Raw genomic sequence first — 19,986 nt, 5'->3', positions numbered from 1 at the left:
TAGGTTATTTTTTAACTTAATTGTAATTTTTGATTGGTGTGCAAGAAAGTAAATCAAATAAAGTCTGTTGTCTTAGTCTGCAAGAAAGCCATAGGCCTCAAATTCCAATGCTGACCATCTTGACCAGAATAGAAAAAGGGGAAAAACGTGTATCCCCAAGCTGGAAGTTCAACCAGGCAGCTTTCGTGGACTGCCTTTGCACAGGAAGGATAAGTGTATTTGGTATGTCAGTGGACTGGATTGTGGAAGGTGGTATTTGACAGTCCCTTGAGTTCTGGAAATACCTGAAATGATGGGAGAAGATATCTGCTCAATGCTCATTTTGTCTTTGTCCCACAATTGTGATGACATAATTTTAAATTACAAATGAAACTGTATATTCTTTTAACATCTAGTCAGTAGGATACCTCTAAAATAGTCAGTCATACATGCACATTCCCCAAGTAAATGAATCAGACCAGTACCTTCCTTAGAATAAGAAATTAAGTTAAATGGAAAACAGAAACACTCTTTTTCTCCAGTTGGACATATACCTTTGCTCAAGGAGATAGGCAGTTTGATATATGAAGAAGGTGGAGAAGGTTGAGAGCAGGGAGCAGAGGAGATTGGGGGCAGGGGAACTACACATGTTTTCTGCTGATTACTTTGTTGTGATTTTGTTCATATAGATATGTACTTTGGGTAAAATAAATGGAGAAATAACATCATCTCAGAGGTCTATTTCTCCATTGCTCATGACCTATCCAGTTAACTAGGCTGGTTAACTAAAACCACCAGCCTTCTAATGCTAAAGATGAAGTGTTCTTGCATCTTTTTGATGGGTTGTTATAAAGTTATATTAACCTGTGACTAATTGGATTACAAACAGGAAAAGAGTAAGAAGGACAATTTCCAGGTGTTACTAAGATGTCATCTTATGCTAGTGATTCCAGTTGAGTTTGAGATGTGCCAAATGTTTCCCTCCAGCATTTTGGCATTGGCCAAAGTGTGCTTATCTGAGCTCTGTTCTCTTATTTACAGCAATACCAGGGAAGTGGATTACACGGCTTTACCTTAATTTCGACTAATAACATCCAAACCGTGTAACAACTTGATGCCTTTAAAATAATGATGTATGAAGTTCATACTTTGTTTTCTTTTTTTTTTTTTTTTTTGAGGAAATGTCATTTTATTTTATTTTTTTTTATTATTGTAAACAAATGGGATACATGTTGTTTCTCTGTACATGGCGTAAAGGCATACCATTTGTGTAATCATAAATTTACATAGGGTAATGTTGTTTGATTCATTCTGTTATTTTTTCCCCTTCCCCCCCACCCCTCCCACCCCTCTTTTCCCTCTATCATACTTTGTCTTCTTACTCACTATAAATCTCAAGTGTCTGCAAGGAGAAATGAACAAACCATAGAAATTTTCCACTTGAATTGTTAGGAATACTGTTATTTATTGACCACTTGCTCTAAGTCAGACACTGTGCTTGGTATTTCCAGTGTATTGAATCTGATCCCTCCCTCAACCCTGCAAGGTAGATACTATCCTAGTTTTTCAGTTGAGAAAACTAAGGCTCAAAGCGGTTAAATAATTTGCCTAAGTCTCACAGCTGGAAAATCAATGAGCTAGAATTTGTACCAAAGTCAGCTTTTCTTATAGCACTCGCTTTCATTGCTTCCCAGAGACAACGAAGTTCTGATGGGATATTTAAAAATCTTTATTGTCATCCTCTTTAGGAGATGTAATGAGTCAAACTACCATGCCCTGGAAGATACATCTAAGTTGTTCAGAAGACTAAACCATCCTGTGGTTATATATGTGCGTTAAAAAAAAAAAAAAGTTTTGGCCAATTTTATTGAGGAGATACTTTTGTGGTTTACTTTGCCCTGCTCAGTCCTGGCTTACTCTCAGTGATATTATAATTTCCTGGTCCAATCCAGCATGAATACACAGTCAGAAAGATTTCCTTCCATACTGCTATAGAGGACTACTGTCACTCTGGTGAGGCACGCCAGCTTAGGGTGGACAGAGCAGAGTTCTTAAGTTTGACCTTTCTCAGAGCTGTGTTCTTGGTCGGGAGACCCCATTGGACTTCGCCCCACCCGTTGTCATTTTCCAGGTCCAGTGGCATACTGGAAGTTCTTTTCTATTCTTCCTTTTCAGCTAGAACCTGATGGTATTAGGCTCCTTGAGCTTTGGACTTATTTGAAGGCACCCTCTTCCTATTCCCTGTGTGATAGGGCCTTAACCTTAAGGTTAGGACATGGACGTGAATAGTGCAAGGTTCTTGGGGCAGTGGAGGGGAGGCTGTCGAAGACACAACACTTGATTTATTTTTGAGCAGTCATTCAAATATGATATATCTTATTTAAAAAAAAAGCCTGGAAGATAGCATACCTGAGTCCACTTTTCATAATGATGAAACTTCTAGACCAGAAACCAGAATAACTGGATTCTGTTCCCAGTGCTGCCAGTAGTCATATTCAGAGACAAGATTTAAACCTTCTAAATGCATCTTACCCCTGGAAAATTATAAGGTTTTCCTTTCTATAATATTAAAGGGATGTTTATAATTTCTAAAATTAAACTTAAGAATATTACCTCACTTTTCTAGAACAAAAACAAAAAAAAATTCCAGCAACTTCAGCCACTGGAACATGGCCACCAACTTAAGGTGACAAATAAGAATGGCAGTTAATCAAGTATAAAGAAGCAAAAAGGATTCCTGAAAAAGTGATCTGCCACCTGGTCCATGCCCTATTTACGCTTCTCCCTAAACCATAGCAGAGTCACTAAAAATGGTTTGACACAAAGATAACCCCAAAATATGACTGCCAACATCCAGGGGAAGGGACAGAAGTGCATTCTTGGTCAGTCGACAAGAACTCAGGTGCCTGGCAGGGAGGGACTCTTTCCCCTCAAGCAATTTCCCTTTTTTTAGGCTGCCCCATGTAAATTTTCCAGATTTTTAGGTATAAATGGTCAAATATCATTATTTTTGTATGATCAATAGAATCGAATAAGCAGACCTCTCACATATTAAACAATAGCATAGAGTACAAAACAGCATGTAGTTCTATGTTAAATATTTTGATGTGAAAGTAAATATCTAAAGATAAGCATAAGAGATCTCTGGGGCTGGAGTAGTCAAAGATAACTTTCCAGATCAAACCAAAATAGACCTGAGCCATGAAGCCTGTGTAAAATTTAAATGAGCATTAAGAAGTAAAACTATCAATAGAGGAGATGACATGAGTGAAGACTCAGGAGCAAGAGAAATCATACTCTGTGCAGGGAAATTTTGCTTATAGCAGAATATGAGTTTTTGAGAAATGGGAAATAAGTTGGGACCAATAGTGTAGAGTTAATTTATGGAACTCTTGCATACCACACAAAATGCAAATTCCAGTTTTGTGCCATTTATTCGTATATCAGATGTCTGAGGCTTATTAACTCAGTAAAATTTTATGAAATGAATGTGGGAGAGTTTTGTTTAATGATAAAACAATAATTCACCAAAAGTTTGAGAGAAAAAGATGATACGTTATGAAATGATGTCTACAACTAGATTATTTTGTTAATCTAGAGAGGGATAATAAGAGTCTGGGGTAGGATGGAAAAAAGAGACTTACAATGGAGACACTGAAAAGAGACTCAATCACACACACAAAAAAAAACCCCACATGTTCTATGATTCTATTTGTATTAAATAGGCAAATTTATAGAGAAAGAAATAGCAGGGAAAGATAGGGAGTAATTACTAATGGGTATGGGGGTTTAGAGGACAGTTGGTGAAATGTTCTAAAATTGATTATAGCAATGCAGCCATGAAGAAACTTAAGGACGATCAAATTTTAGCATGTGGAGAGATTTTTTGGTTTTGGTTTTGGGTTTTTTTGTTTGTTTGTTTTGTAGTGCTAGGGATTGAGCCCAGGGCCTCAAACATGTTAGACAAGTGTTCTACCTTGAGCTACATCCTCAGCCCTGAATTGCAGATTTTAAATAGTGGAATTGTATGGTTTGTGAATGATCTCTCCATAAAGTTGTTATTTAAAAGAGGGAGAAGGAAATCAATAAAATGTGGTGAATAACAGGATATTTGATGAGTCATTCACAGTAGATTTTGTACTTTAAATTCAAATTTCCAATGAAATAACAAGAATGACCACTGACATTATTATTCCTTAATAAGTCCTATTAGATGTATTTAGAAGTCCTAGATGATGCAGTATGACATGAAACTTAAGCAAGAGACATAGTATTAGAAAGGAAGGAATCAGTTTTTTGCTTTCATAAAACCCGATAAAGTCTTCTGAAAATGACTAGCATTGATGAAAATGCAGTATATGGTCCTATGTAAGATGAACAGAAATGTCAGTATGTTCTATAGCCCAGCAAAAGTTAACAAAAATATTATTCAAAAGTTTAACCCATAATACATGGGAATGGTATGCAAGTAACAAAACTGGCTTTTATTAAGTAATAATAAATAACGTTTTAATAAAATGCAGACATATAGCAGGTTCTTTGGTAGAAACTCTCAAATGAATTTTTAAAAAGCTCATTAAAGTTCCTAAATAGGAATGGCACTGTACAGTTGGTGAAATATTACAAGAGCCTTCAAAATGTTCATACTCTTTATCCCAGTGAAGCCTTCTAGATAGACAAAAAGCTTCATGGCAAGATGCTTAGTCTTCTCCTTTACATCCAGATGAAAACTCTCATGTCTTCCTCAAGGTCTTCTGTCATCCTCTTTTTTTTTGGCGGGGGGTGGGGAGGGTAGAGGGGGGGAGGTAACTGGGGATTGAACTCAGGGGCACTCAACCACTGAGCCATATCCCCAGCCTTATTTCACATTTTATTGAGAGACAGGGTCTCACTGATTTGCTTAGCACCTTGCCATTACTGAGGCTGGCTTTAAACTTAGCGATCCTCCTACCTCAGCCTCCTGAGCCACTGGGATTATAGGCATACACTTCCGCACCCAGCTTTTCTCATCCTCTTTACTCAGCTGGTTTCCATACTGTTCAAAATTTTGTTGTCTCTCTTTAAATGAGTCATTAGGCTTGGTTGTTTAGAGTGGAATAAAATAAGGAAAACTAAATTCAACTGCAGTATCATTACCACAGTTTAGAAAATACTTCATGACACATTGGGAAGTATTTAATGATGGTTAGGTATATGATTTAGTAGTGGTTATTTCTTAGAAAGCATGTGTCATGTGTTGGCATTAGGAGCATGCTTAAAACTGGGGTTTATTAGAGTCATTGGTCCACAAAGAACAGAAATGAAAGGAGGTCCATCCACAGCTTCCAAAGGTTTTGGAGGGGATTGTAAGTTGAGCAATGGTGGAAAACACTTGCCTGACTCAAAAAACAGGATATTTTCTACGCTGTTTATTAAGGAAAATAATTCCATGCTTATAAAACCATAATCATGATTTTTTTTTCTGTTCACTTTCTGCATTTTAGTGCAAAAATAATGTTCATTAACTGTTTCTAAAAATGCAAAGACATGACTTTATACAAAGGAGCAGATTGCTTCTCTGATGTGTTCTACTGCCCAGAGTTTTCCATTGTTTTAATGATTTGAAAACACCATGGCATTGTCCTGATGTTTAAAAGCAATCTCAGTTTCTAGCTGCAGTATAGCTTCATTGTTTTGTAAAGGGCATGATTACATTCTCTGTCTTTTATTTTTTATTCCCAGTCATTACTACTTAGTCACCTTGACATTATGATTTCTTGGTGGACATTTCCCTCAGATGTCACGTGTAAATTATAATTCTAACAATGTGTTCATTTGAAAGAAGGCATCCAGCTATTTCCAGATTAAATCCAATCTTCATTTTCTTCTTCTATCAAAATCTGCATGTGTATGCTTATGCATTAATAAGAGGGAAGTAAAGGCAGATTTTATCTCGCTAGTATGTGAAGTGCTGAAGTCTTTGAAGCCCGTGAATTTAGTTCAGTGATGAGGGATCTGACTGACCATGAGTTCCAAACTCCCAGGTATTTACAGGTGAGGTGACAGTGGAGGAGCAGCAGATGCAAGACACCAGGTCCTGGCAGGGACCAGGGGAGCAGGCAAACCCTGCTCAGAACCAGGTCAGCATCAGGTCAGAATTTAGAATAGTCTTTATCGTGGTTTTTAAAATAAGGTTAAAAATCTGGGTTTTTGTGTGCAATCTCCCAATTTTTAAATTGACTTTTTTTTCCTTTGGTGCTGGGGACTAACCCAGGGCCTCCCACCTGGTAGGCAGGTGCTCCACCACTTAACTACATCTTCAACCCTTTTTGTTTGTTCTCGCTGAGTTGCCCAGGCCGGCCTTAAACTTGTGATCCTCCTGCCTCAGCCTCCTGAGTCACTGGGATTACTGGCATGTGCCACCACATCCAGCTCCATATTGGTTCATTTTTTAAAACACTACAGTTTGGGGGTTTTCTTGTTTGTTTTTACAGGCTGCAAGTGGCCCTCAAACTGCCACCTTGCAGCCTCTTTCTATTACTGCACTCACCAGCAGCTAAGGAAACCCATCTTTCCACACTTGCTGTGTTTGAGGGGGAAATGATGATAAAACTATCTTATTGATTTATCAGAGAAAAGGTATTACTGAATTTACCATATAAACTTCTATATTCACGTTTTTCCTATATGTTTTCCATCTGTTTTAGGAAACCTACCTCACTGCTCTCACACCATAATGGTGAAGTTGGTCTATTCAAGTTGAGTTCCCATTTGTTGGTCCTCAACCCCCTACACCACACTATAAAAAAAAGAGAAATACAAAAGAAGTTTCAGCATCTTCATTTTCCAGCCTCCAGTGGTTTAAACCAGAGTTCTTTGGAGTAAAAATACTATGTCTTTTCTTCCTCAGAGTTGCTGAGAAATTATAATTAGAGGTTTTCCTGTTGTGTAAAGGAAAGGAATTCCTTTCCTGTGTCTGTAAGCCTTCTGTTCTCAATGAATTTGCTTCCCTGTTCCATTTCTCTTTCTGCAGGTGATAGAGGGAAAGCTGGCTCCATTCTTGGGCAAGGTCATTAAATTTGCCACCTCACACGTGTACAGCTGCAGTCTTTGTAGCCAGAAGGGGTTCATCTGCGAAATCTGTAACAATGGAGAGATCCTCTACCCTTTCGAGGATATTTCTACAAGCAGGTACAGAATATCTTATCTTACAAAACACACCTGAGTATGTCATGCATTTTTATTTGGTCAGATCCAGCCAACTTTTAGTCAAGAACCTCATCTCTGCCTCTTAACCTAGATCAGGTTTCCCTTGTTCTTAGAGAATGTTTTTCACCATTTGGTTTTCTATTTTATTTCCAACCCTTTCTTGGCTACCTTAATCCAGAATGAGATCACAGAGTTGCAAAGAAACGTCACCCAACACTGCCTTATTATGTAATGAAGAGTGTTCAGATTCAGATATAGAAGGAAGACTGGGAAGGGAGGATCCTCGCCACCTTTTCAGGGTCAGGTGATAGGCAATGGAAATTGCCCTCACAGAGGAAGACCAAAATGGATCAACTGCTAGAAATACAATTAGAGGACCCTGGTGAACAGCTGCCTGCTCACTATATGCTTTTCTCCACAGATGTACTGCAGTGTGGTGATGAAAGTTTTAGGACCCAAAGGAGAGAAAAGTGGGAGTTTTGTGGGATTATTTTTCTAACCAAAGCAATATTTGGACATCAGCACATCCATTGATTGATGGATGATTTTTTTCCCCCACTAACTGGAGATCAGGGTTTTTATTACTGCTTTTCCTGAATCACAAAATGATACATATCACTTTTCCTTTCATCCCCAAAGCATAATAGAAATATACACTATTTGTGTGTGTGCACTGGCTTCTTTGGCCATGAATGTCATGGCTCATTTCCCACCCTGCAAGGCTCACTTACATTGTGGTTCAGAACAGAAGGTGAGGCAGGCAGCCAGGGAAAGTTGAAGCATGTAGAGTAGAGCTAAGATGGCAAGAGTTGACTCAGCCCTTTTGGCCTCCTTTTTAAACCCAAAGACTATTTGTAAACATTCAGGAACTTGAGTTACCCCACACATGGAAATATGAACACATAAACACTTGGGCATATAGGTATACACACACATACACACACACACACACACACACAAAGTTCAGCCTCTAATACTTAGTCCATAGTTCAGAGTTTAGGTACTTTTTTAAAATGTACACCACACAGCCCTGCATGGGGCTGGGGAGGGATGACTTAGGTGAAAGAGATTTGTAGGGCAGTGAAACTACTTTGTATGAGGGCTGGGGATATGACTCAGTTGGTAGAGAGCTTGCTTTGCAAGCATAAAGCCCTGGGTTCAATCTCCAGTACCACAGCGGGGGGAGGGGGGAAGGTATGTGCCCTTATACTTTTGTCAGAACCCAAAGTACTGTACAATACAGAGTGAACCTTCATTTAGACTGTGGACTTTAGTTAGAAATGATGTATCTGCATTGGTTCATTAATTGTAACAATTTTACCACACTACCATGGAAATGGAAGATGTTAATAATGGAGGGAAAGGCAGGTGGTGAAGGTACATAATGTGGCAAAACTGTATCTGTAAAATATGTAAACTGTTCTTTAAAAGTCTATTAAACTTTTTGAAAATGTGTCCATATAAATTTTTTACTCTAAGATCAAAGCTGAGTAGTTTTTAATAAAACTTCTCTGGAACAATTTTAGATTTGCAAAGAGAGCTCTGAGTTTTCATATATCACATACACGGTTTCCCTATTAGTAACAACTTACACTACTGTGGTACACATGTTATAATTAATGAACCAATATTGATATATTAATAGCTAAAGTCATAACTTTTTATAGACTTCCTTATTTTTTACCTAATATCCTTTTTCTGTTCCAGGATACTACATTACTTTTAGTTGTCACATCTACCTACACTCCTCTTGGCTATGACAGTTTCTCAGGTTTTACTTGTTTTTGATGACCTTGACAGTTCTGAGGTGTACCAGTTAGGCATTTTATAGAATCCCTCTGTTGGGGAATGCCTGATATTTTTCTTACGGTCATATTGAGTTTTATTGGTCTGGAAAGGAAAATCACAGAGGTGAAGTGCCACTTTCTTGACATCATATCATTGGTTCATACTATCAACATGATAATCCCCACAGTATTTGCTCCCGCTTTCTCCACTGCTAAGTTCTTCCCTTTCCTCTTTTCTCCATACTGTTTATTCTTATCAGTATGGCCTCAGGCATTCTTTTTTTAACTTTAGATTATTCAATACTGCTTTATTGCTCAGACTCTTCCACCAGCTTTGACCATTCACACTCTCAGTTGGCTCCTGTGTCCCTTTGACACACCCCCAGTCATTGTAGGGTTTTTGTTTGGAATGCGTTTTTTTGTTTGAGGGTTTTTGTTGAGTTTGGTTAGCATTTTCTTACTTTCTGGCACTACCAGTTGCTCCAGGCTCATGCTCTTGTATATCATGTATATCATGCTCCAGGCTCTTGTATTTCTTACCCTGATCCAAAAAGCAGCCATCTGTCCAAAGAGACCTGGTTCCTTTTATTGGAGAATGACGGTAGAAACCAAGATCTGAGCATGGGGTTTCACACACATTTTTAAAGCCCTCAGTCCCTAGACTTGTCCCTTGACTGGGGCAGAGGTGCTACTCTCTGACTGTGCTTCAGAATCTCCTATAAGACTTGGTTTGCTTCAATCCCAGAATGTGTATCCTCAAAGACTTTATATGATTATAAGTCACCACCAGAAGAATCACTTCTCAAAGTTAGCTGTGGCCATAGTTAGAGGTACCGGATTCTAACCAAAATAACCAGATTATCACACCTCTGGGCTCATAGGGATCTTTACCCAGTAGGAGAGAATATATATGAATATGGAATCCTGCTTCTCCCTTGGCCAGATGCAGTTCCTCAAACTTGCAAAAGTATCTGAATCAGAAGGAGCTCTGACCAGTTTCCCTGGAATTCCAGATTGGTAATACTTTTCAGGAACCTATTAAGCTTCCTCTTGGTCAGTTTCCAGTTAAATACTGGGAGAAGTTTATACAGGTCTATGGGAAAAGGCAAAAGGAAACATTAATCAAAGATTGATTAAAGAAAACCTTTAGTCAAAACTACTAAGTTGGACTGGGCTCAGTTGGTAGAGTGCCTATCTTGCATGCACAAGGCACTGGGTTCAATCCCCAGCAACACAAACACACACACACACACACACACACACACACACACACACACAAAATACTAAGTTGCTCATTTAAAATATGTTCATAAAGATATAGTGACTAAATGAATATGATAAATAAAATTGAATAGTGGGCTAAATTTTAAAATTTGTGTATAACTGAAAATTTTATGAATGAAGTACTATAATGTCTGAGGTTTGACTCAAAATAATCTGATGATGGTTAAGGAGGGTGGATGTGACTGAAAGAGATTGCCATAAATCTATAATTGTTAAACTAAATGATAGGTACACAGAAATTTACTATGCTATTATATTTTTAATATATTTGAAATTTTCCCTATTAAAGCATGTTTTTAAATCTATATATAAAAATCTCAGGAATGAGGTAATGAGGATACAAGGACACAAGGACCTTGTGTCCTTGACCATATGCTAAATTCAATACCTCTGTGTCCTCAGAAATATTCTTAATATCCTTTTAGATCCAAATATCATTTGAATAGCATAATTACAGCTGGGTAAAAAGCATTCCACAGTTATTAGAACTATGCGTTCTTTCAAGAGGTGATTTATCAAGCTTATTATGTATGAGCCTTGGTCCAGGTGCTGGAGACACAGTGGGCATACATGCTCCTTGCTCACAAAGAGTTTGCCATCTAGAAAGGGACAGATGAGCCATCAGCAGTTCTGTTAAAGTGTGGTTGAACACAGGAGAGGGAAGTGGGCCTGGAGCCCCAGGAAGGGCTCGTTGTCCATGAGTGAAATGCATCATAGGTAAGAAAGAACAGGTTCCACAGTTTCAAACAAATTTAGGGAGCTTCATGTTTAGGTCTAAAATACTGATCTAGGTACTGCCCCAAGATATAAGGCTAAAACTTGATCCCAAATACGTCTGACTCTGACATCTGTGCTTTTTCCATCATGTGTCATTTCTTTCTCTCTACTTGTGGTCTCCAAATCTTTTTGCAGCACACCCGCTAAAATTAATTTGAAAAAATTACATGCTTCTATCTTGAAAGCAGTCTCCACTAAAAGTGCTTGTTTGAACTGTCCCTTTATTTACTCCCTTGGGACTTTTTGTACTTGAAGCAGACTCTAACCAGCCATGGTTCGATTAGGATGGAAAAAAGAAATGCCTTTCTTTGTTAAATGGGGGAAGGACTGTTGTGACAGGGAGGATGGCAGAGCTCCGGCCTCCTGCACATCCAGGCAGGAAGGCTGAAGATCCCTAACTCTAACCCTGTTTGTTGCTCCATACCAGCCTCCCTTCCATTCAAAAGATAATGCTAGCAGTTTTACCTCCTAGATAGCATTCTTCTCAAACACAAATACCTACCGCTCTTTAGCCTAAATAAGAAAAGTCTCAAATCCAAATTGCAAGATTTTAAATACAATAGGAAAATCCTGAATTGCAAGACTGCTTCACTTAAACCTAATCCAGCATTTACCCTCCTGAAGAAGGACAAGGAAAACACAGGGATAGGAGAGATAAATACTCTGTTACAATGACTAAATCCCACATCCTAAAGAAGTAGCAACACATGCCCTCCTTGAGAATAAGAAATAAGGGCTCTAACTTTGTGAATTATAAATCAGAATAGACTAATCAGAATAGACTGCACTAAGATATAAAGGAAAACAAAGAATATGCAAGCAAAGAAGTTACATAAAAGTAAGTGACCCAGGACTTACTTTTTTTTCCAAGTCCCTAAATTGCCTCCTCCGCAGCTTTCTTTGCAACATCCCTACATATCACTGATCTTCTCTTGTTGTTAAGAACACCTTCCTGATGCTGCTAAGGAGTTCATCCTGCTTTCAGCATTTCTATGAAGGTGCCATTCCTGAATTTTGAAATGCTTCAAAATCACAAGTACATAAACACTTCATCTCAAAACACTCAGCATGCATCTTAATATGGGACTTGCAAGATCAGCAGCCATCATAAATCAGTTCCAGCCTTTCTGTCCTGATCCATTTGGCTTTGTTGGTTTTTTCATGTGACATACAAGTTGTCTACAGTATGGGAAATACAACACTTTAAGACTTTATGACCCCTGATAACCTTTAAGACTATATTCAGATGGAGGTCTCCTCTAAGATTTTACTGAACATTGAGTTTGGTATCTTCTATATAGTATACATTCCATAAACACTTATTATGTGATTCAACTCATTCAAGTACATCTAAATTCATAATTTTAAATAAACTAATTAACTAAGGGAATTTCAAATATTCCCAAAGACGGAGAAGCATATCAAAAACCTGAAGTAACACTGCAGCTTAATATATAAGGTCGGAAGAACTGACCTACTGGTTAAGGTATTAGGAGCATTGGCCTGCCTAGTCAGACTAGCAATATTTGCTTGCCCTTGGAATGGCATCAGAGGTGGAGTTTCTTCCTGTGCTTTAGAGGGGCATCTACAGCTCAGTGGTTATTCTTGTAAAAGGGTTCATTGTTTTTTAAAATACCAGGGTTCAAAGGTGCAGAATGAGCATTGCTTGTCAGTTTTCCTTTATGTACAAAAGTTGATCATTCCCTCTCCTCCTCTGAGAAATAAGGATGGCATGCAGAACCTTGAACTTATTAACACCAGATTCTTCTTACCAGTTGAGTTAACTTATCGTACCACCACATCCAGTCTGTACACATTTAAATAGCGTTTCCCATATCGGTTGGCCTCATAGAAAAGTCCATAGCAGGTGAGTTTCTAACAGAGCTTATCTTTGTGTTCATGTTTAAAATCTATTTTGTCACATTAGCTTACAGAGAAAGAAGGCCTCCTAAGGAACTTCATCCAGGCCCCATTGCTTTCATTCATCTGGCCAAATTCCAGAACTGTCCAGTTTGCTCTGAAGAACATGGAGACTCCTCCCACCAAACTTGACCTTTGGAATTGGTCTTTGTCATATTTCATTTCATTGCAATCCATACAGTCCTGCCCCTGAGGACCTAGACTTGTTGGGGCACAGACATCTTTCTTTGCATTGGCACTTTCTGCCCTTCTTTAAGCTTCATGTACACACGAAGTCTCAAATACCTGATTGTAGTGAAACCTTATAAAGGTTTGTTTAAAAAGAAAGAACTTGCTTTATTATATAGAGTGTTGAATTACTTCTTCCCATAGAAAACACTGACTTACATGATTTTTCTTAGCATAACTTAAATAGTCCATTAAGAGCAATGTTTCCTATTTTCCTTTGCTTTGTCCATGTTAGCACAGCACATGGAGAATGCTCCATGGAGGCTGAATGTGGAAATGGTTTTGCCTAAAGTTGTCACTTACTTGTGTTTCTAAAAAAAAAACAATAAGCCCAGATTTGCCAGCAACCTTATAAAGACTCATCCATTTTTCTGGGGAGCCAGTTGTAATATGCCACTTTCTGAAAGAGCATTTTATAGTAAGTTTTTAGGCACTTTTGGGGGGAGAAGGAGTGCAGGTGGAACAAAACTTCAGCAGAGAAGGAGAGGCAAGCTCTATCCAGAAGCTAGTTTTTCCCCTGGGCTTCCTATTTGTTCAGCCTTCGATTTTGTGAGACCTTGGACAAATAGACTGAATACCTGGATTATGCCCCCATCTGGACTGAGATACACGTGAATTACATACCCTGTCCTCACTAATCAGCCTGACACATTCCTTTGTTGGTAAATGGTTCCAAAACAAACACTGTCAGTGCACCTAATTAGCAGGTTTGTGGGCTGTGCTTGGCAGTCTTGTTACATCCTGTTCAACAACTGAGGACAACAGCTTTGGCTAGGTCAGGCTTACTGGAGGAAAAAGCTTCCCCCAATGTATATACTCTTTTAATGATATTTCCTTTCTATGGCTTTTCTTGGGAAGCAGCCACTCAGTGAGTATTGTAATGGGGTGGGGGGGAATCTTGACAAAACAGCTAAAGGACATTTGGACTCCTCTTCATAGGTCCTTTTTTCTGTAGAAGCACTCACTTCCATTAACTTCCATCTGCTTATTGTTCTTTTCTCTTTCTCTCCTCGCCGCACCCCCAGGAAAAGAGAAGGAGATTGGAGAAGAAGAGGGTTTTGAGGAATTTTCTCGTTGGTCCTCTAGCACCCATGGTGTAGGACAGGCTCCTGCCTGTGATTTTGGCATCACCCACATTCAAGGTGGAAGGGACTGTGGAAACATCTAGACATTTTGGGAAGAGCAAAACCAAAGCCCAGAAAACTCAACATGGCAGAAACAGGGCCACAACGAACCAAGATGGGATTCCACTCTTCTTAGACCATATGACTGCCCACTCTTAAATGTATTTGTTGTATCGGTGAAGGTTTTCTTCGTTGAAAACCTTCAACGCAATGCTGGTTTTTAACTTTGGTCAAAGAGTAACTTGGTTAATAGTATTTCTCCTTGGCCTGGTAGCGCCTATATTCACATGTCAAAATGTTTCAGATTGTTGCTAACACAGACTAGACATTTGAGAAACTCTTAGGGCTGACCTGACCCTTTATGCCATTAAGCTACTTGATAAATATGGTGCATTTATAAACACAGTCCTAGCTGGTGAGGCCACCATTGTGTTTAGAGGCCATTTGGTCATTTTAGTAGACAGCTCTCATCTCCACCAAGTTATGTTTCTTACCAAGCTTCCAGTTAGGTGTCTGGTTAATATTGTGTTAATCATGTTATCTTCAAGCATTCCAGAAACCTAATTTTTTTATTGTGTAGAGGGAGAAGTGTTCTTCATTGTTTGATTCATATTTTAACTTTCTAACTATAAAATTAATTGACATTCACTATAAAAACTTGGAAAGTACACAAAAATATGAAGAAATTTTCCATAATTTATTCTTTTCTGCATATATGCATACATATATGAAACAAATGATATAGAATATATAAATTTGACCCAGGAAAATAACCATATTTACTCTACAAGCTTTTATTGATGGGTACTTTTTTAGGAAAAAATTTTAATTGTCTCTAAAATCATTAAGATTTATTTTATGAATAGAGACAAACTAGTGCATGGAAAGATCACTGGAAAAGGGATAAAGAAGTCTAAATGTATTCCTACCTCTCCCACTAACTTGCCATGTGATCTTTGGCAAGCCACCACCTCTATGTGCCTACTTACCAGACGTATTGCATTGTTTTAAGCTCTTATTGACAAAAGATGTAAGAGCTTTGCTTCAGCTCCATAGCTTAGCATTTTTCATTTGTCTGGTAGTTCGTCATGATGTTTTCATGACATTGACTGATTTTAATACTGTTTATCCAAGGGGATTAACATACAAATTCTGATTGCCGTTCAGACCACCAGTTTGAAAGATCATAAGTTCCATGAAGAAATAGACTTTTTTGCCAAATGTGGTAGCACATGCCCATAATCCCAGTGCCTCTGGAGGCTTAGGTAAGAGGATCACAAATTTGAAGTCAGCCTCAGCAACTTTGAGAGGCCCTAAGGCTGAAACCCTTTCTCAAAATAAAAAATAAAAAGGGCTGGGGTGTGTTCAGTGGTTAAGCACCCCTGGGTTCAATCCCTGGTACAAAAAAAAGAAAAAGAAAAATTCCTTTAGTTGCTTTATTTTAATTGTGCAAATCTGTAGTTGTTAACATAATTTATTTCAAATGACTTTCAAACTGATTTCAGGGAAATTTTTACTTAAGTAGACATTACCAAGATATGAGTGATTTATTGAGTGATGGCTAACATTATATCATATGTCAGGAGAATATGTGTTTTACTGGGCCAATGGAAACTTTAATGTCAGGAGAGAGACAATATCAAAAATTTGAGCTTTGGGCTGGGAATGTGGCTCAGTGGCAGAGAACTTGCCTTAGCATGTGTGAGGCACTGGGTTCAGTTTTCAGCACCACATAAAATACATAAAATAAGATCCACCTACAACTAAAAAAAATGTAAAAAGAAAAGAATTTTTGAACTTTGCTGTTTAGATAATTTAATTTACAAAACATCTTTTAGGTTGCTTTTTAGTATATACTTTCTTCTTCCCTATGAGACTGTAAATAAGTAACCTGAATACACAATAGGGAAAAGAAGAAGTATTTACCTTTCCATACAAAAATGTTGACTTTTCAGACTGAGCAGCATGTTCTGCAATGAACTGTTTTATGCTTTAGAATTATAAAAGGTACAATAGTATCTTGGTTTTGTCAGTATATATTTATGACATTTTGAGACTTTTTCCATACAACTAATTTTAGGAATTCAATAGTATTATGTCATTAAAATTGTCTTTAAAAATATTTTTTGTTTTAATGTCAGCATCTAATACCTATTAGCATCTCTTTATTAGGCACCTTCAGTATTCTGAATAATCACCCAAAAGTGTTAAAGCAGGAAGCATCTTCACAAGAGATCTACAACTACTATTAATAATTGTCATTCAGGCCAGGCATAGTGGTGCACACCTATGATCCCAGCTACTTGGGAAACTGAGGCAAAAGGATCACAAGTTCTAGGCCAGCCTTGGCAATTTAGCAAGGCATTGTCTCAAAAAAGAGGAGGGAGCAGTAGTTTTGTGGTAGAGCACCCCTTGGTTTAATCCCTAGTACTACAAAAAATAATAATTATCATTCATTTCCTGATGCTTTCAAACTACTTATTACAGAGACAAAGGCACGGTTCATAAATGTTCACACTCTGTATAAAAGTTGCTATTTGAACTGAATCCAGGGTATAGAACCTCTGAAGAGCTGGAGGGAACGTAGCACATTTGCCGGGATCTCCCACCTCCATTGAAGCTAGAGGCCCCCTCTGACACCACAACTGTAGCTACTGAGATTCCCCTCCTGAATCTCAGTGCAGTGCCCTTTCTGCCTTAACCTATTGCCAGAACACTAGCCCTGAAATTTGGAGGTCTCACAAACCATCCCAAAGGACAAAAGACTCTACCTTTTATAGAGGCTCACTTATTTTTGGCATGGTTGTTTGAACCCACCACCACAATTAACAGGAAGAATGTTCAGTTTGATTAGAAATTAGAAAAGATAGTATTAAAAGAAGTAATTTGTGTGAAAAACAGAAATGTGGGAATTGTCTTTTTTTAGAGCCAATAACATCATAGACAAATTTGCTAATAAAGACCCTGCAACTGGCCTGAAACCTGCCTTGGAAACATTGGAAACCATTAACTTGAACAAATTTCATTTAAACTAAAAGATCTAGTTTGACCTTGACAGCTGGGAAGGTGAAGTATGACAAAGCCTTTCTTCAAAAAAGGAATTTGCATGCCCTTTTTTTCTAGAAAGGAAACCTTTGATGGTAGAGGAAAAGGAAATTTATGAAATTAAAATACTTGGCGGGAAGGCAGCTTACAATCAGTGATTGGAAAGAAAATCCTCCAAATCTAGAATGAAGAGACAAATTCCTTGGCAGCAGGGAAAACTCAAGAGTCTGGAGTGAGCAGAGACTGGGATCGGGAGCGAGGCCTAAGGCAGCCTCTAGAGAGCAAACATGGCGTTCACCAGCCCTAAGAGAAAGCAGCAGCTTAGAGATTGGGAGAGACATGATACATATGGATGTATCAGAATTTCAGCCAGAAAGGGACTTCTCCCTTCCTCAGCTTTCTTGAGAGCATATTTAAGGTGGGCTGTTTAAAAGCAAAGAATCTAGTCAGAGTCTAGCCTTAGAAGGCACCTAAGGGTAGTATTGAGCCTTTGTCCCAGGCTAAGCCCACCTGAAAGTGTCTCACCTCAGTTTTTCTCACAGAGGGATTTGCAACTCTTGCTCAGGCCACCCACCACCCAGAGACAAAGAGCCTAGGTATTGGGTAGCACAGCTTGCTGCTGCAGCCTGAGCTAAAGGCTTCCCCCATTGAGATCTGTGTTGTTCCTGTTGAGATTCTTTTGCTGAGCACCACTATTCTAAAACACATTGAGTGTTAGAAAACTGTAATGCTATCTTGTTAAGAAAGCTGCCTTGGGCTGGGGTGAGGCCCTGGGTTCCATCCCCAGCACCACCAAAAAAGGAGAGAATTGTCTTGGTGTGACAGAAGGCAAATAAGGGAATAATCTAAAATAATGACAAAATACTTCGAGTCTTTTATTTGACTGCCTTTCTCCTAAAATTTGTATTAATGACCAATAACTTATTCCTAAGCAATTAATCATGCAGTTCATAAAATTAGGCTTGTTTTCTGGATTTTGCATTTTCTAATGTACCCATGCTTGAAATTTGCTTTTTATTTTGGTTCTACTAAATACCTTAGTACTTTAAGGAACTCAAATGTAATATGTAATAACAGTGAGTCCCATTCAGTATCTTAGATTAATTATTACAAATATTATAAATTATTATTTCTTTTAAAAAGGCATACTTCAAAACCTTGACAGTTAAATTTCTCAGTTTTACATTTTGAAAGGTAGCCTAGTGATACAACAGTAGTACATATATAAACTAAGATTATTTGTTTTAATCTATATTTGTCTAATAATAGTCTCATATTCAGTTACCTGTGCCTTAGATGTAGCAAGACATTTCTAAACATCCATGGGTTCTAAGGCATTTTGAACCACTTTAGGAATTTTTTACAGCAAACCATTGCCCTTATTTATAGTTCTCTATGACTACAATTATAATAAATTCTAGCTTTTCCAGCTATGATAGAAAATATTTAAATTTTCCTATAGGTCCTTTACTTTCTCTAATAATAAACAGGTTTTCCTGAAGTACTCCCAAGAAAAGGTGGGTATTTGTTTCTTGAAAATGATAGTAACTGCCAGGTGAACCTTAAAATAAAAACTTAGCAGTTTCAGAAATGTCAGTGGTTTCTCTTTCCCCAAAACACCTAGTTTGTTTAGTTCAAATCTATTATGATTTTGTGCACATACTGGAGGATGACTGAGAAGTCTGTCATCACCCACAGATTAGCAGGAAGCATTTTTTTAAGCATTTGCACAAAAGATGATAGTTAATGACCCCAGTAGGAAAGCAAAATTAGCAAATAAATTAATTAACTCTTGTTTGCCTTCTATTTTGAAGCCAGATTTTAAGTAAAGCTTTTGTCAAAGGTATTAGCTGAGCTTGGTTTACAAACTCAAAGTCCAAGACCTGTGAAAGCCAAATGCTTTATGGGCTGCAGTCAGGAATAACCCCTCCTTAAATTGCCTCAGACCTAAAGGGCAGATAAAAAGATCATTGCGGGACATACCAATTGTCCTTCCCAGATTTCAGGCTTAGCAGGTCTTTAGGTATGTGTTGAATGACTTAAAGGACCTTGTAGCTAGTACCAGAAGGAGAGCCAGATTTCAAATCAGAAGACAGAAATCAAGTCCAAAGTTGTTCACCCAGGCATTCACTCTGGGACCAGACCAGTCAGTGGTTATTGTTTGATATCCTATCTACTTACTTGCAGACAGACTTGTTAAAAATGGAAAACAAATAATACCTAGCTCAGAAAACTGTTGTAGGAATTTAAAAGATAACGATTTATGTAAAAAACAGAGACAAATGGCCAGGCAGATGTTGCCTAATTTAAATTTCTAATTTTGATCTTTTTGTATTTGCATTTGCCATTCAAAACTAATGGAATAGCTTTACAAACTAGCACATAGGCACCTAAATTTGCCAGACATAGCCAAAGGAACTGAATCTTTTCCAGTCTCATATAATTCCAGTCAAACCGTGTAGATACATTCTTAGTCCTGCCACTCCCACCTCCTGCACTTAGCCAAAGTGTAGGGGGGTGCATCTACCATGAACAATCCCCCAAATGTGATATACCCAAATGTAGTCTGTTTTCCCCTTTGTGTGGCTCCACAACCTGTAATCCAAGATTTCTAGACCTCTTGTTCCCTTCTTCCCCAACCCTCCTATTTTCCC

General features: G+C 38.1%; 1 protein-coding gene across 3 annotated transcripts in view; it reads left to right on the top strand.

Moving 5' to 3' along the window:
- Nucleotides 1-19,986, top strand: part of Plekhm3 (pleckstrin homology domain containing M3) — a 169,085-nt gene that overhangs the window by 136,150 nt on the left and 12,949 nt on the right. Inside the window, exons 7-8 of one of the 3 annotated variants that reach the window (XM_047545130.1) lie at nucleotides 6,992-7,149; nucleotides 14,189-15,632. In XM_047545130.1, coding sequence (XP_047401086.1) covers nucleotides 6,992-7,149; nucleotides 14,189-14,225 — 195 coding nt within the window. In that variant the 3' untranslated portion in view covers nucleotides 14,226-15,632. Of the gene's footprint in view, nucleotides 1-6,991; nucleotides 7,150-12,942; nucleotides 13,481-14,188; nucleotides 15,633-19,986 lie in introns of those variants that run through there. The other 2 variants (XM_047545131.1, XM_047545129.1) reach the window with 2 other exon arrangements.

The sequence above is a fragment of the Sciurus carolinensis genome, chromosome 3, assembly GCF_902686445.1.
Source record: "Sciurus carolinensis chromosome 3, mSciCar1.2, whole genome shotgun sequence".
Lineage (NCBI taxonomy): Eukaryota > Metazoa > Chordata > Mammalia > Rodentia > Sciuridae > Sciurus > Sciurus carolinensis.
This window is presented reverse-complemented; position numbering and strand designations above follow the sequence as displayed.